The sequence below is a fragment of the Mustelus asterias genome, chromosome 2 (assembly GCF_964213995.1).
Source record: "Mustelus asterias chromosome 2, sMusAst1.hap1.1, whole genome shotgun sequence".
Lineage (NCBI taxonomy): Eukaryota > Metazoa > Chordata > Chondrichthyes > Carcharhiniformes > Triakidae > Mustelus > Mustelus asterias.
The window spans coordinates 940,333-955,012 of record NC_135802.1 but is presented as its reverse complement, the minus strand read 5'-3'; the positions used below and the strand labels follow the sequence as shown (position 1 = coordinate 955,012).

General features: G+C 47.4%; 1 protein-coding gene across 16 annotated transcripts in view; it reads left to right on the top strand.

The window, feature by feature from the left end:
• Positions 1 to 14,680, top strand: part of LOC144504463 (plectin-like) — a 745,079-nt gene that overhangs the window by 611,498 nt on the left and 118,901 nt on the right. For all 16 annotated transcript variants that reach the window (XM_078229777.1, XM_078229768.1, XM_078229848.1 and 13 more), the window contains one exon: positions 3,072 to 3,199. In XM_078229777.1, coding sequence (XP_078085903.1) covers positions 3,072 to 3,199 — 128 coding nt within the window. The remainder of the gene's footprint in view (positions 1 to 3,071; positions 3,200 to 14,680) is intronic.

The following is a 14,680-nucleotide window of genomic DNA, read 5'->3' as shown; positions in this document are numbered from 1 at the left end:
GTGTCAGTGTCTGTAACTGTGTGTGTCAGTGACCACAACTGTGTGTGTGTGTCAGTGTCTGTAACTGTGTGTGTGTGTCAGTGACTGTAACTGTGTGTGTGTGTCAGTGACTGTAACTGTGTGTGTGTCAGTGTCTGTAACTGTGTGTGTGTCAGTGTCTGTAACTGTGTGTCAGTGACCATAACTGTGTGTGTGTGTCAGTGTCTGTAACTGTGTGTGTGTGTCCGTGACTGTAACTGTGTGTGTGTGTCCGTGACTGTAACTGTGTGTGTGTGTCAGTGTCTGTAACTGTGTGTGTGTGTCAGTTACTGTAACTGTGTGTGTGTCAGTGTCTGTAACTGTGTGTGTGTCAGTGTCTGTAACTGTGTGTGTGTCAGTGTCTGTAAGTGTGTGTGTGTCAGTGTCTGTAACTGTGTGTGTGTCAGTGACCGTAACTGTGTGTGTGTCAGTGTCTGTAACTGTGTGTGTGTCAGTGACTGTAACTGTGTGTGTGTCAGTGTCTGTAACTGTGTGTGTGTCAGTGTCTGTAACTGTGTGTGTCAGTGACCATAACTGTGTGTGTGTGTCAGTGTCTGTAACTGTGTGTGTGTCAGTGTCTGTAACTGTGTGTGTGTCAGTGTCTGTAACTGTGTGTGTGTCAGTGTCTGTAACTGTGTGTGGGTCAGTGACTGTAACTGTGTGTGTGTGTCAGTGACTGTAACTGTGTGTGTGTCAGTGTCTGTAACTGTGTGTGTGTGTCAGTGTCTGTAACTGTGTGTGTCAGTGACCATAACTGTGTGTGTGTCAGTGTCTGTAACTGTGTGTGTGTCAGTGTCTGTAACTGTGTGTGTGTCAGTGACTGTAACTGTATGTGTGTCAGTGACTGTAACTGTGTGTGTGTCAGTGACCGTAACTGTGTGTGTGTCAGTGACTGTAACTGTGTGTGTGTCAGTGTCTGTAACTGTGTGTGTCAGTGACCGTAACTGTGTGTGTGTGTCAGTGTCTGTAACTGTGTGTGTGTCAGTGACTGTAACTGTGTGTGTGTCAGTGTCTAACTGTGTGTGTGTCAGTGTCTGTAACTGTGTGTGTGTCAGTGACCGTAACTGTGTGTGTGTCAGTGTCTGTAACTGTGTGTGTGTCAGTGACTGTAACTGTATGTGTGTCAGTGTCTGTAACTGTGTGTGTGTCAGTGACTGTAACTGTGTGTGTGTCAGTGTCTGTAACTGTGTGTGTGTCAGTGTCTGTAACTGTGTGTGTGTCAGTGTCTGTAACTGTGTGTGTGTCAGTGTCTGTAACTGTGTGTGTCAGTGACCATAACTGTGTGTGTGTGTCAGTGTCTGTAACTGTGTGTGTGTCAGTGTCTGTAACTGTGTGTGTGTCAGTGACCGTAACTGTGTGTGTGTCAGTGTCTGTAACTGTGTGTGTGTCAGTGACTGTAACTGTATGTGTGTCAGTGTCTGTAACTGTGTGTGTGTCAGTGACTGTAACTCTGTGTGTGTCAGTGACTGTAACTGTGTGTGTGTCAGTGTCTGTAACTGTGTGTGTGTCAGTGACTGTAACTGTATGTGTGTCAGTGACTGTAACTGTGTGTGTGTCAGTGACCGTAACTGTGTGTGTGTCAGTGACTGTAACTGTGTGTGTGTCAGTGTCTGTAACTGTGTGTGTCAGTGACCGTAACTGTGTGTGTGTGTCAGTGTCTGTAACTGTGTGTGTGTCAGTGACTGTAACTGTGTGTGTGTCAGTGTCTGTAACTGTGTGTGTGTCAGTGTCTGTAACTGTGTGTGTGTCAGTGACTGTAACTGTGTGTGTGTCAGTGACTGTAACTGTGTGTGTGTCAGTGTCTGTAACTGTGTGTGTGTCAGTGTCTGTAACTGTGTGTGTGTCAGTGACCGTAACTGTGTGTGTGTCAGTGTCTGTAACTGTGTGTGTGTCAGTGACTGTAACTGTATGTGTGTCAGTGTCTGTAACTGTGTGTGTGTCAGTGTCTGTAACTGTGTGTGTGTCAGTGTCTGTAACTGTGTGTGTGTCAGTGTCTGTAACTGTGTGTGTCAGTGACCATAACTGTGTGTGTGTGTCAGTGTCTGTAACTGTGTGTGTGTCAGTGTCTGTAACTGTGTGTGTGTCAGTGACCGTAACTGTGTGTGTGTCAGTGTCTGTAACTGTGTGTGTGTCAGTGACTGTAACTGTATGTGTGTCAGTGTCTGTAACTGTGTGTGTGTCAGTGACTGTAACTGTGTGTGTGTCAGTGACTGTAACTGTGCGTGTGTGTCAGTGACTGTAACTGTGTGTGTGTGTCAGTGACTGTAACTGTGCGTGTGTGTCAGTGACTGTAACTGTGTGTGTGTGTCAGTGACTGTAACTGTGCGTGTGTCAGTGTCTGTAACTGTGTGTCAGTGACTGTAACTGTGTGTGTGTCAGTGTCTGTAACTGTGTGTGTGTCAGTGTCTGTAACTGTGCGTGTGTCAGTGTCTGTAACTGTGTGTCAGTGACTGTAACTGTGTGTGTGTCAGTGTCTGTAACTGTGTGTGTGTCAGTGTCTGTAACTGTGCGTGTGTCAGTGTCTGTAACTGTGTGTCAGTGACTGTAACTGTGTGTGTGTCAGTGTCTGTAACTGTGTGTGTGTCAGTGACTGTAACCGTGTGTGTGTGTCAGTGACTGTAACTGTGCGTGTGTCAGTGTCTGTAACTGTGTGTCAGTGACTGTAACTGTGTGTGTGTCAGTGTCTGTAACTGTGTGTGTGTCAGTGTCTGTAACTGTGTGTCAGTGACTGTAACTGTGTGTGTGTCAGTGTCTGTAACTGTGTGTGTGTCAGTGACTGTAACTGTGTGTGTGTCAGTGTCTGTAACTGTGTGTGTGTCAGTGACTGTAACTGCGTGTGTGTCAGTGACTGTAACTGTGTGTGTGTGTCAGTGACTGTAACTGTGCGTGTGTCAGTGTCTGTAACTGTGTCAGTGACTGTAACTGTGTGTGTGTCAGTGTCTGTAACTGTGTGTGTGTCAGTGTCTGTAACTGTGTGTGTGTCAGTGTCTGTAACTGTGTGTCAGTGCGTGTAACTCAGTGTCAGTGATTGGAACTCTATCTGTGTGTTATAGGGTGCTGTACAGGATGGTCACTTGAAGGTTCCTGCTGGCTACCACCCTATTGATGTGGAGAAAGAATGGGGGAAGCTGCACGTCTCGATTTTGGAGAGGGAGCGAGTTCTCCGGAGCGAATTCGAAAGGTTTGGTTTAAGTCAAGCCTCCAGGAATATTTTAAAATAGGTTGAAGATGTGAGGCTTTGTTCTCCCCACATTCGGATGTGAGGCAGGCTGTGACATCAGTGTAGTTTCTCTTGTCTAATGTGGCCCCATGATTCATAAAACCCAATTTGTGCTTCATTTACAAGTTACCAAGGAATGAGCTGCAAAAAGAGCTTAGGAGAGCGAGGAGGGGGCATGATAAGTCCTTGGTGGGTCGGATCAAGGGAAACCCCAAGGCTTTTTACTCTTATGTGAGAAATAAAAGAATGACCAGGGTGAGGTTAGGGCCGGTCAAGGACAGTCGTGGGAACTTGTGTATGGAGTCAGAAGAGATAGGCGAGGTGATGAATGAATACTTTTCTTCAGTGTTCACCAAGGAGAGGGGCCATGTTTTTGAGGATGAGAGTGTGATACAGGCTGATAGACTGGAGGAGGCAGATGTTCTGAGGGAAGATGTATTAGCAATTTTGAAAAACCTGAAGGTCGATAAGTCCCCTGGGCCAGATGAGATGTATCCGAGGATTCTTTGAGAGGCAAGGGATGAGATTGCAGAGCCTTTGGCTTTGATCTTTGGATCCTCACTGTCCACAGGGATAGTGCCAGAGGACTGGAGAGTGGCGAATGTTGTTCCTCTGTTCAAGAAAGGAAATAGGAATGACCCTAGTAATTATAGGCCGTTTAGTCACAGGTAGGTAGGGTCGTAAAGAGTGCTTTTGGTACATTGGTCTTTATAAATCAAAGTATTGAGGATAGGAGTTGGAATGTTATGGTGAGCTTGTATAAGACATTGGTGAGGCCGAATTTAGAGTATTGTGTCCAGTTTTGGTCACCTAATTACAGGAAGGATATTAATAAGGTTGAAAGAGTGCAGAGAAGGTTCACAAGGATGTTGCCGGGACTTGAGAAACTGAGTTACAGAGAAAGGTTGAATAGGTTAGGACTTTATTCCCTGGAGCGTAGAAGAATGAGGGGAGATTTGATAGAGGTGTATAAGATTTTGATGGGTATGGATAGAGTGAATGCAAGCAGGCTTTTTCCACTGAGGCTAGGGGAGAAAAAAACCAGAGGGCATGGGTTAAGGGTGAGGGGGGAAATGTTTACAGGGAATATTAGGGGGGGCTTCTTCACGCAGAGAGTGGTGGGAGTTTGGAATGAGCTGCCAGATGAAGTGGTGAATGCGGGCTCACTTTTAACATTTAAGAAAAACTTGGACGGGTTCATGGATGAGAGGGGTGTGGAGGGATATGGTCCAGGTGCAGGTCAGTGGGACGAGGCACAAAAATGGTTCGGCACAGGCAAAAAGGGCCAAAAGGCATGTTTCTGTGCTGTAATGTTCAGTGGTTCTACAGTCTTACTTCAGTGGTCGGTAAGTTAATGGAAAAGGTCCTGAGGGATAGGATTTACGACCATTTAGAAAGATGCAGCTTAATCCGGGATAGTCAGCGCGGATTCATGAAGGGTAAGTCTTGCCTCACAAATTTGATTGAATTTTTTGAGGAGGTAACTAAGTGTGTTGATGAAGGTAGGGCAGTTGATGTCATATACATGGATTTTAGTAAGGCGTTTGATAAGGACCCCCATGGTCGGCTCATGAAGAAAGTAAGGAGGTGTGGGATCGAGGGAAATTTGGCCGATTGGATAAGTAACTGGCTATCTCATAGAAGTCATGACGTGGAGATGCCTGTTGGACTGGGGTAAACACAGTAAGAGTTTTAAAAACCTGGGTTCCTGGGTTCGATTCCCGGCTTGGGTCACTGTCTGTGTGGAGTTTGCACATTCTCCTCGTGTCTGCGTGGGTTTCCTCCGGGTGCTCCGGTTTCCTCCCACAGTCCAAAGATGTGCGGGTTAGGTTGATTGCCCCTTAGAGTCCTGAGATGCGTGGATTAGAGGGATTAGCGGGTAAAATATGAAGGGACATGGGGGTAGGGCCTGGGTGGGATTGTGGTTGGTGCAGACTCGATGGGCCGAATGGCCTCTTTCTGTACTGTAGGGTTTCTATGATTTCTATGATAACACCAGGTTAAAGTCCAACAGGTTTATTTGGTAGCAAATGCCATTAGCTTTCGGAGCGCTGCTCCTTCGTCAGATGGAGTGGAAATCTGCCATCTTTGGGTCTTCGAGTCTTTGATCTTCGGGTAAGCGTTCTCCAAGGCGGCCTTCATGACACACGGCAGCACAGAGTCGCTGAGCAGAAACTGAAAGCCAACAAAGAGGCTGTGCTGGAATCTTTGAATGGCATCAAGATAGATAAGTCGCCGGGTCCGGATGGGATGTACCCCAGGTTACTGTGGGAGGCGAGGGAAGAGATTGCAGAGCCTCTGGCGATGATCTTTGCGTCGTCGATTGAGACAGGAGAGGTGCCGGAGGATTGGAGGATTGCGGATATGGTTCCTATTTTCAAGAAGGGGAATAGGGATAGCCCAGGAAATTACCGACCGGTGAGTCTAACCTCAGTGGTTGGTAAGCAGATGGAGAAGATCCTGAGGGACAAGATTTATGAGCATTTAGAGAGGTTTAGTATGCTCAAGAATACTCAGCATGGCTTTGTCAAAGGCAGATCGTGCCTTACGAGCCTGGTGGAGTTCTTCGAAAATGTGACTAAACACATTGACAAAGGGAAAGTGGTAGATGTGGTTTATATGGATTTTAGCAAGGCGTTCGATAAGGTCCCCCATGCAAGGCTTCTAGAAAAAGTGAGAGGGCATGGGATCCAAGGGGCTGCTGCCCTGTGGACCCAGAACTGGCTTGCCCAAAGGAGGCAGAGAGTGGGTATAGACGGGTCTTTTTCTAAATGGAGGTCGGTCACCAGTGGTGTGCCCCAGGGATCTGTTCTGGGACCCTTGCTGTTTGTCATTTTCATAAATGACCTGGATGAGGAAGTGGAGGGATGGGTTGGTAAGTTTGCCGATGACACGAAGGTTGGTGGGGTTGTGGATAGTCTGGAGGGATGTCAGAAGTTACAGAGGGACATAGATAGGATGCAAGACTGGGCGGAGAAGTGGCAGATGGACTTCAACCCAGATAAATGCGTAGTGGTCCATTTTGGCAGGTTGAATGGGATGAAGGAGTACAATATAAAGGGAAAGACTCTTAGTACGGTAGAGGATCAGAAGGACCTTGGGGTCCGGGTCCATAGGACTCTAAAATCGGCCCCACAGGTGGAGGAAGTGGTTAAGAAGGCGTATGGTGTGCTGGCCTTTATCAATCGAGGGATTGAGTTTAGGAGTCTGGGGATAATGATGCAGCTATATAAGACCCTCGTCAGACCCCACTTGGAGTACTGTGCTCAGTTCTGGTCGCCTCATTACAGGAAGGATGTGGAAAAGATTGAAAGGGTGCAGAGGAGATTTACAAGGATGTTGCCTGGATTGAGTGGCATGCCTTATGAGGATAGGCTGAGGGAGCTCGGTCTTTTCTCCTTGGAGAGACGTAGGATGAGAGGAGACCTAATAGAGGTATATAAGATGTTGAGAGGCATAGATTGGGTGGACTCTCAGAGGCTTTTTCCCAGGGTGGAAATGGCTGCTATGAGAGGACACAGGTTTAAGGTGCTGGGGGGTAGGTACAGGGGAGATGTTAGGGGTACGTTTTTCACACAGAGGGTGGTGGGCGAGTGGAATCGGCTGCCGTCAGTGGTGGTGGAGGCGAACTCAATAGGGTCTTTTAAGAGACTCCTGGATGAGTACATGGGACTTAATAGGATGGAGGGTTATAGGTAGCCCTAAAAGGTAGGGATATGTTCGGCACAACATGTGGGGCCGAAGGGTCTGTTTTGTGCTGTAGTTTTCTATGTTTCTATGTTTCCGCACACATGAGGACGGCCTAAACCAGGATGTTGGGTTTATGTCACACTGTCGGTAACCCCAACAGCTTGCCTCCTGGACTTGCAGAATCTCACTGGCTGTCCTATCTGGAGACAATACACATCTCGTTAACCTGTGCTTAATGCTCCCTCTTTAAGACCTGGTTGGCTGTAGAGATTTGCATTCTAATCAGTATTCTGTAACTTGATTTTGTGTCTCTGTGCCCTGTTTGAGAGCAGATTTCCACTCCACCTGATGAAGTAGCAGCTAATGGCATTTGCTACCAAATAAACCTGTTGGACTTTAACCTGGTGTTGTTAAAACTCTTACTGTGTGTACCCCAGTCCAACACCGGCATCTCCACATCATCTCTTTTAGTACCCTGGGATACATTCCATCAGGACCAGGAGACCTGTCTACCTTTAGCCCCATTAACTTGCCCAACACGACCTCTTTCGTGATAATGATAGTTTCTAGGTTCCCACCTGCCATAGCCTTCCTGTCATCAATTTTTGGCATGTTATTTGTGTCTTCCACTGTGAAGACCGACACAAAATACCTGTTCAATGCCTCAGCCATTCTCTCATTTCCAGTTATTACATTAGCCCTTCTCATCCTCTAAAGGACCAATGTTTACTTTTGCCACTCTTTTTCGTTTTATATATTTGTAGAAACTTTTGCGATCTGTTTTTATATTCTGAGCTAGTTTACTCTCATAATCCATCTTAGCTTTATAGCTTTTTTCATGGCTTTCTGCCGACCTTTAAAGATTTCCCAATCCTCTCGGTTCCCACTAATCTTTGCCACTTTGTATGCATTTTCTTTCAGTTTGATACCCTCCTTTATTTCCTTAGATATCCATGGCTGATTATCTCTTTTTCTACAGTCCTTCCTTATCACTGGTATATACTTTTGCTGAGCACTGTGAAAGATCGCTTTGAAAAGTCCTCCCCTGTTCCTCAATTGTCCCACCATAAAGTTTTTGCTCCCAGTCTACCTGAGCCAACTCCTCCCTCATCCCATTATAGTCTCCTTTGTTTAAGCACAAGACACTGGGATTGGATTTTACCTTCTCACCCTCCATCTGTATTTTAAATTCAACCATACTGTGATCGCTTCTTCCGAGAGGATCCCTAACTGTAAGATCATTAATTATTCCCGTCTCATTACACAGGACCAGATCTAGGATAGCTTGCTCCCTTGTCGGTTCCATTACATACTGTTCAAGGAAGCTATCGCGAATACATTCTATGAACTCCTCCTCAAGGCTGCCTTGACCGACCTGGTTTGACCAATTGCTATGTAGATTAAAATCCCCCATGATAATTGCTGTACCAGTTTTACACACATCAGTTATTTCTTTGTTTATTTCTCGCCCCACTATGATGTTATTATTTGGTGGCCTGTAGACTACGCCTATCAGTGACATTTTCTCCTATTTCTAATTTCCACCCAAATGGAATCAACTTTTTCTCCATAGAACCTATATCATCTCTCACTACCACCCTGATATCATCCTTAAATATTAGAGCTACACCACCTCCCTTACCTTCAAAGAACAATACAGCACAGGAACAGGCCCTTCGGCCCTCCAAGCCCGCGCCGCTCCCTGGTCCAAACTAGACCATTCTGGAGTTTTTTGGAGGAAGTGACAAAAACGGTTGATGAAGGAAGGGCCGTGGATGTCGTCTATATGGATTTCAGTAAGGCATTTGACAAAGTCCCACATGGCAGGTTGGTTAAGAAGGTTAAGGCTCATGGGATACAAGGAGAAGTGGCTAGATGGGTGGAGAACTGGCGGCCATAGGAGACAGCGGGTAGTGGTCGAAGGGTCTTTTTTCGGCTGGAGGTCTGTGACCAGTGGTGTTCCGCAGGGCTCTGTACTGGGACCTCTGCTATTTGTGATATATATAAATGATTTGGAAGAAGGTGTAACTGGTGTAATCAGCAAGTTTGCGGATGACACGAAGATGGCTGGACTTGCGGATAGCGAAGAGCATTGTCGGGCAATACAGCAGGATATAGATAGGCTGGGAAATTGGGGGGAGAGGTGGCAGATGGAGTTTAATCCGGATAAATGTGAAGTGATGCATTTTGGAAGAAATAATGTAGGGAGGAGTTATACAATAAATGGCAGAGTCATCAGGAGTATAGAAACACAGAGGGACCTAGGTGTGCAAGTCCACAAATCCTTGAAGGTGGCAACACAGGTGGAGAAGGTGGTGAAGAAGGCATATGGTATGCTTGCCTTTATAGGATGGGGTATAGAGTATAAAAGCTGGAATCTGATGATGCAGCTGTATAGAACGCTGGTTAGGCCACATTTGGAGTACTGCGTCCAGTTCTGGTCGCCGCACTACCAGAAGGACGTGGAGGCGTTAGAGAGAGTGCAGAGAAGGTTTACCAGGGTGTTGCCTGGTATGGAGGGTCTTAGCTATGAGGAGAGATTGGGTAGACTGGGGTTGTGCTCCTTGGAAAGACGGAGAATGAGGGGAGATCTAATAGAGGTGTACAAGATTATGAAGGGTATAGATAGGGTGAACAGTGGGAAGCTTTTTCCCAGGTCGGAGGTGACGATCACGAGGGGTCACGGGCTCAAGCTGAGAGGGGCGAAGTATAACTCAGATATCAGAGGGATGTTTTTTACACAGAGGGTGGTGGGGGCCTGGAATGCGCTGCCAAGTAGGGTGGTGGAGGCAGGCACGCTGACATTGTTTAAGACTTACCTGGATAGTCACATGAGCAGCCTGGGAATGGAGGGATACAAACGATTGGTCTAGTTGGACCAAGGAGCGGCACAGGCTTGGAGGGCCGAAGGGCCTGTTTCCTGTGCTGTACTGTTCTTTGTTCTTTGTTCTTTTGTATCCCTCCATTCCCACTCCGTTCATATGGCTGTCTAGATAAGTCTTAAACGTTACCAGTGTGTCCGCCTCCACCACCTTGCCTGGCAGCGCATTCCAGGCCCCCACCACCCTCTGTGTAAAATATGTCCGTCTGATATCTGTGTTAAACCTCCCCCCCTTCACCTTGAACCTATGACCCCTCGTGAACGTCACCACCGACCTGGGGAAAAGCTTCCCACCGTTCACCCTATCTATGCCTTTCATAATTTTATACACCTCTATTAAGTCTCCCCTCATCCTCCGTCTTTCCAGGGAGAACAACCCCAGTTTACCCAATCTCTCCTCATAACTAAGCCCCTCCATACCAGGTAACATCCTGGTAAACCTCCTCTGTACTCTCTCCAAAGCCTCCACGTCCTTCTGGTAGTGTGGCGACCAGAACTGGACGCAGTATTCCAGATGCGGCCGAACCAACGTTCTATACATCTGCAACATCAGACCCCAACTTTTAGACTCTATGCCCCGTCCTATAAAGGCAAGCATGCCATATGCCTTCTTCACCGCCTTCTCCACCTGTGACGTCACTTTCAAGGATCTGTGGACTTGCACACCCAGGTCCCTCTGCGTATCTACACCCTTTATGGTTCTGCCATTTACCGTATAGCTCCTCCCTACATTATTTCAACCAAAATGCATCACTTCGCATTTATCAGGATTGAACTCCATCTGCCATTTCTTTGCCCAAATTTCGAGCCTGTCTATATCCTTCTGTAGCTTCTGACAATGCTCCTCACTATCTGCAAGTCCTGCCAATTTTGTGTCGTCCGCAAACTTACTGATCACCCCAGTTACACCTTCTTCCAGATCATTTATATAAATCACAAACAGCAGAGGTCCCAATACAGAGCCCTGCGGAACACCACTGGTCACAGGCCTCCAGCCGGAAAAAGACCCTTCCACTACCACCCTCTGTCTTCTGTGACCAAGCCAGTTCTCCACCCATCTAGCCACCTCCCCCTTTATCCCATGAGATCCAACCTTTTTCACCAGCCCACCATGAGGGACTTTGTCAAACGCTTTACTAAAGTCCATATAGACGACATCCACGGCCCTTCCCTCGTCAACCATTCTGGTCACTTCTTCAAAAAACTCCACCAGGTTAGTGAGGCATGACCTCCCTCTCACAAAACCATGCTGACTATCGTTAATGAGTTTATTCCTTTCTAAATGCGCATACATCCTATCTCTAAGAATCTTCTCCAACAACTTCCCCACCACGGACGTCAAGCTCACCGGCCTATAATTACCCGGGTTATCCTTCCTACCCTTCTTAAATAACGGGACCACATTAGCTATCCTCCAATCCTCTGGGACCTCACCTGCGTCCAGTGACGAGACAAAGATTTGCGTCAGAGGCCCAGCGATTTCATCTCTTGTCTCCCTGAGCAGCCTTGCATAGATTCCATCAGGCCCTGGGGATTTGTCAGTCTTTAAATTCTCTAACAAACCTAACACTTCTTCCTTTGTAATGGAGATTTTCTCCAACAGTTCAACACTCCCCTCCGAGACACTCCCAGTCAACACATCCCTCTCCTTTGTGAATACCGACGCAAAGTATTCATTTAGGATCTCCCCTACTTCTTTGGGCTCCAAGCATAATTCCCCACTTTTGTCCCTGAGAGGTCCGATTTTTTCCCTGACAACCCTTTTGTTCCTAACGTATGAATAAAATGCCTTGGGATTCTCCTTAATCCTGTCTGCCAAGAACATTTCGTGACCCCTTTTTGCTCTTCTAATTCCCCGTTTGTGTTCTTTCCTACTTTTTTTGTATTCCTCCAGAGCTCCCTCCGTTTTTAGCTGCCTGGACCTACCATACGCCTCTCTTTTCTTTTTGACCAGTCCCTCAATTTCCCTGGTTATCCACGGTTCTCGAATCCTCCCCTTCCTATCCTTCTTTTTTACAGGCACATGCCTGTCCTGTAGCCCTAACAACTGTTCCTTAAAAGACTCCCACATGCCAGATGTGGATTTACCCTCAAGCAGCCTCTCCCAATCCAGAGCTGCCAATTTCTGCCTAATCCCACTAAAATTAGCCTTCCCCCAATCCAACACCTTACCCTTGGGACACCACTCATCCTTTTCCATCACTATCCTAAAGCTAACAGAATTGTGGTCACTATTTGCCACATGTTCCCCTACCGAAACTTTGAAGACCTGACCGGGCTCATTCCCCAGTACTAGGTCCAGTATAGCCCCCTCTCTACTCGGGCTATCTACATATTGTTCCAAAGAACCTTCCTGTATGCATTTTACAAATTCCTCCCCATTCAGAGTCCCTGCTCTCAGCGATTTCCAGTCTATACCAGGGAAATTGAAGTCTCCCACTACAACAACCCTATAGTAGTGGATGAGGTGGAGGGCTGTTGTAGGCTGCAAAGAGACATAGATAGGATGCAAAGCTGGGCTGAAAAATGGCAAATGGAGTTTAACCCTGATAAATGTGAGGTGATTCATTTTGGTAGGACAAATTTAAATGTGGATTACAGGGTCAAAGGTAGGGTTCTGAAGACTGTGGAGGAACAGAGAGATCTTGGGGTCCATATCCACAGATCTCTAAAGGTTGCCAGTCAAGTGGATAGAGCTGTGAAGAAGGCCTATAGTGTGTTAGCTTTTATTAACAGGGGGTTGGAGTTTAAGAGCCGTGGGGTTATGCTGCAACTGTACAGGACCTTGGTGAGACCACATTTGGAATATTGTGTGCAGTTCTGGTCACCTCACTATAGGAAGGATGTGGAAGCGCTGGAAGGAGTGCAGAGGAGATTTACCAGGATGCTGCCTGGTTTGGAGGGTAGGTCATATGAGGAAAGGTTGAGGGAGCTAGGGCTGTTCTCTCTGGAGCGGAGGAGGCTGAGGGGAGACTTAATAGAGGTGTATAAAATGATGAAGGGGATAGATAGAGTGAACGTTCAAAGACTATTTCCTCGGGTGGATGGAGCTATTACAAGGGGGCATAACTATAGGGTTCGTGGTGGGAGATACAGGACGGATATCAGAGGTAGGTTCTTTACGCAGAGAGTGGTTGGGGTGTGGAATGGACTGCCTGCAGTGATAGTGGAGTCAGACACTTTAGAAACATTTAAGCGGTTATTGGATAGGCACATGGAGCACACCAGGATGATAGGGAGTGGGATAGCTTGATCTTGGTTTCAGATAAAGCTCGGCACAACATCGTGGGCCGAAGGGCCTGTTCTGTGCTGTACTGTTCTATGTTCTATGTATTTTTCCTGCACCTATCCAGTATCTCCTGACATATCCGTTCTTCCACTTCCCTTGGGCTGTTGGGGGGCCTGTAGTACACCCCCAACATAGTGACTGCGCCCTTCCTGTTTCTAAGCTCCACCCAGAGTGACTCGTTACACGACCCCTCTGAATTGTCCTCCCTCTGCACCGCTGTAATATGCTCTCCAACTAATACTGCTACTCCCCCACCTCTTTTGGCCCCTCCTCTGTCTCGCCTAAAACACTTGTACCCCGGAATATTCAGCTGCCAGTCCTGTCCCTCTTTCAACCAAGTCTCTGTCACCGCAACCACATCCAAATTCCTCGTGAGCATTAAGGCCCTAAGTTCGTCTGTCTTACCTGCTACGCTCCTTGCATTGAAGTATAAGCACTCCAGTCCTCTAGGCCCAGTGAGGTCATCCTCCCCCAGAGTGCTCTTCTTCTTTGCCAGCCTTGTCCTGGCCCCAAGCTCGTCCCCAGCCTCTACACTTGTAGACCTAATATTTTGATCCCCACCCCCCTGCCATACTAGTTTAAACCCCCCCGAACTGCACTAGCAAAACTCCCAGCCAGGATATTCGTGCCCTTCCAACTTAGTTGTGACCCGTCCTTCTTGTACAGGTGCCCTCCTGTCCTGAAAACTTCCCATTGATCTAGGAAAATGAAGCCCTCCCTCCTGGACCAGTCCTTTAGCCAAGCTGTCTGTCCCTCCGAACAGTCTGATACCCCTGGATATTTAACTCCCAGCCGTGACCATCCTGAAACCATGTCTCTGTAATGGCCACCAAATCATCCTCGTTCACAATGATTTGTGCCGTCAACTCATTTACCTTGTGTCGAATGCTATGACCATTCAGATAAACTGCCCTTATGCTAGTTTTTGTACCTTCTTTTTGAATTCTAATATTTCCATTAATAACATCTCCTGCGTTCTCCTTCCTAATCCCACTGCCCCGCTCTCTACCCATCGCCCTGTATCAATCCCCAAACTAATCCCACTGCCCCACTCTCTACCCATCGCCCTGTATCAATCCCCAAACTAATCCCACCGCCCCACTCTCTACCCATCGCCCTGTATCAATCCCCAAACTAATCCCACTGCCCCGCTCTCTCCTCATAGCCCTGTATCAATCCCCAAACTGATCCCACTCTCTCCCCATAGCCCTGTATCGATTCCAAACTAATCCCACTGCCCGCCCTCTCCCCATAGCCCTGTACCAATCCCAAACTAATCCCACTGCCCCATTCACTCCCCATTGCCCTGTATCAATCCCCAAACTAATCCCACTGCCCGCCCTCTCCCCATAGCCCTGTATCGATCACTAACTAATCCCACTGCCCCGCTCTCTCCCCATAGCCCTGTATCAATCCCAAACTAATCCCACTGCCCTGCTCTCTCCCCATAGCCTTGTATCAACCCCAAACTAATCCCACTGCCCCTCTCTCTCCCCATAGCCCTGTATCAATCCCAAACTGATCCCACTGCCCCGCTCTTTCCCCATAGCCCTGTATCAATCCCCAACTAATCCCACTGCCT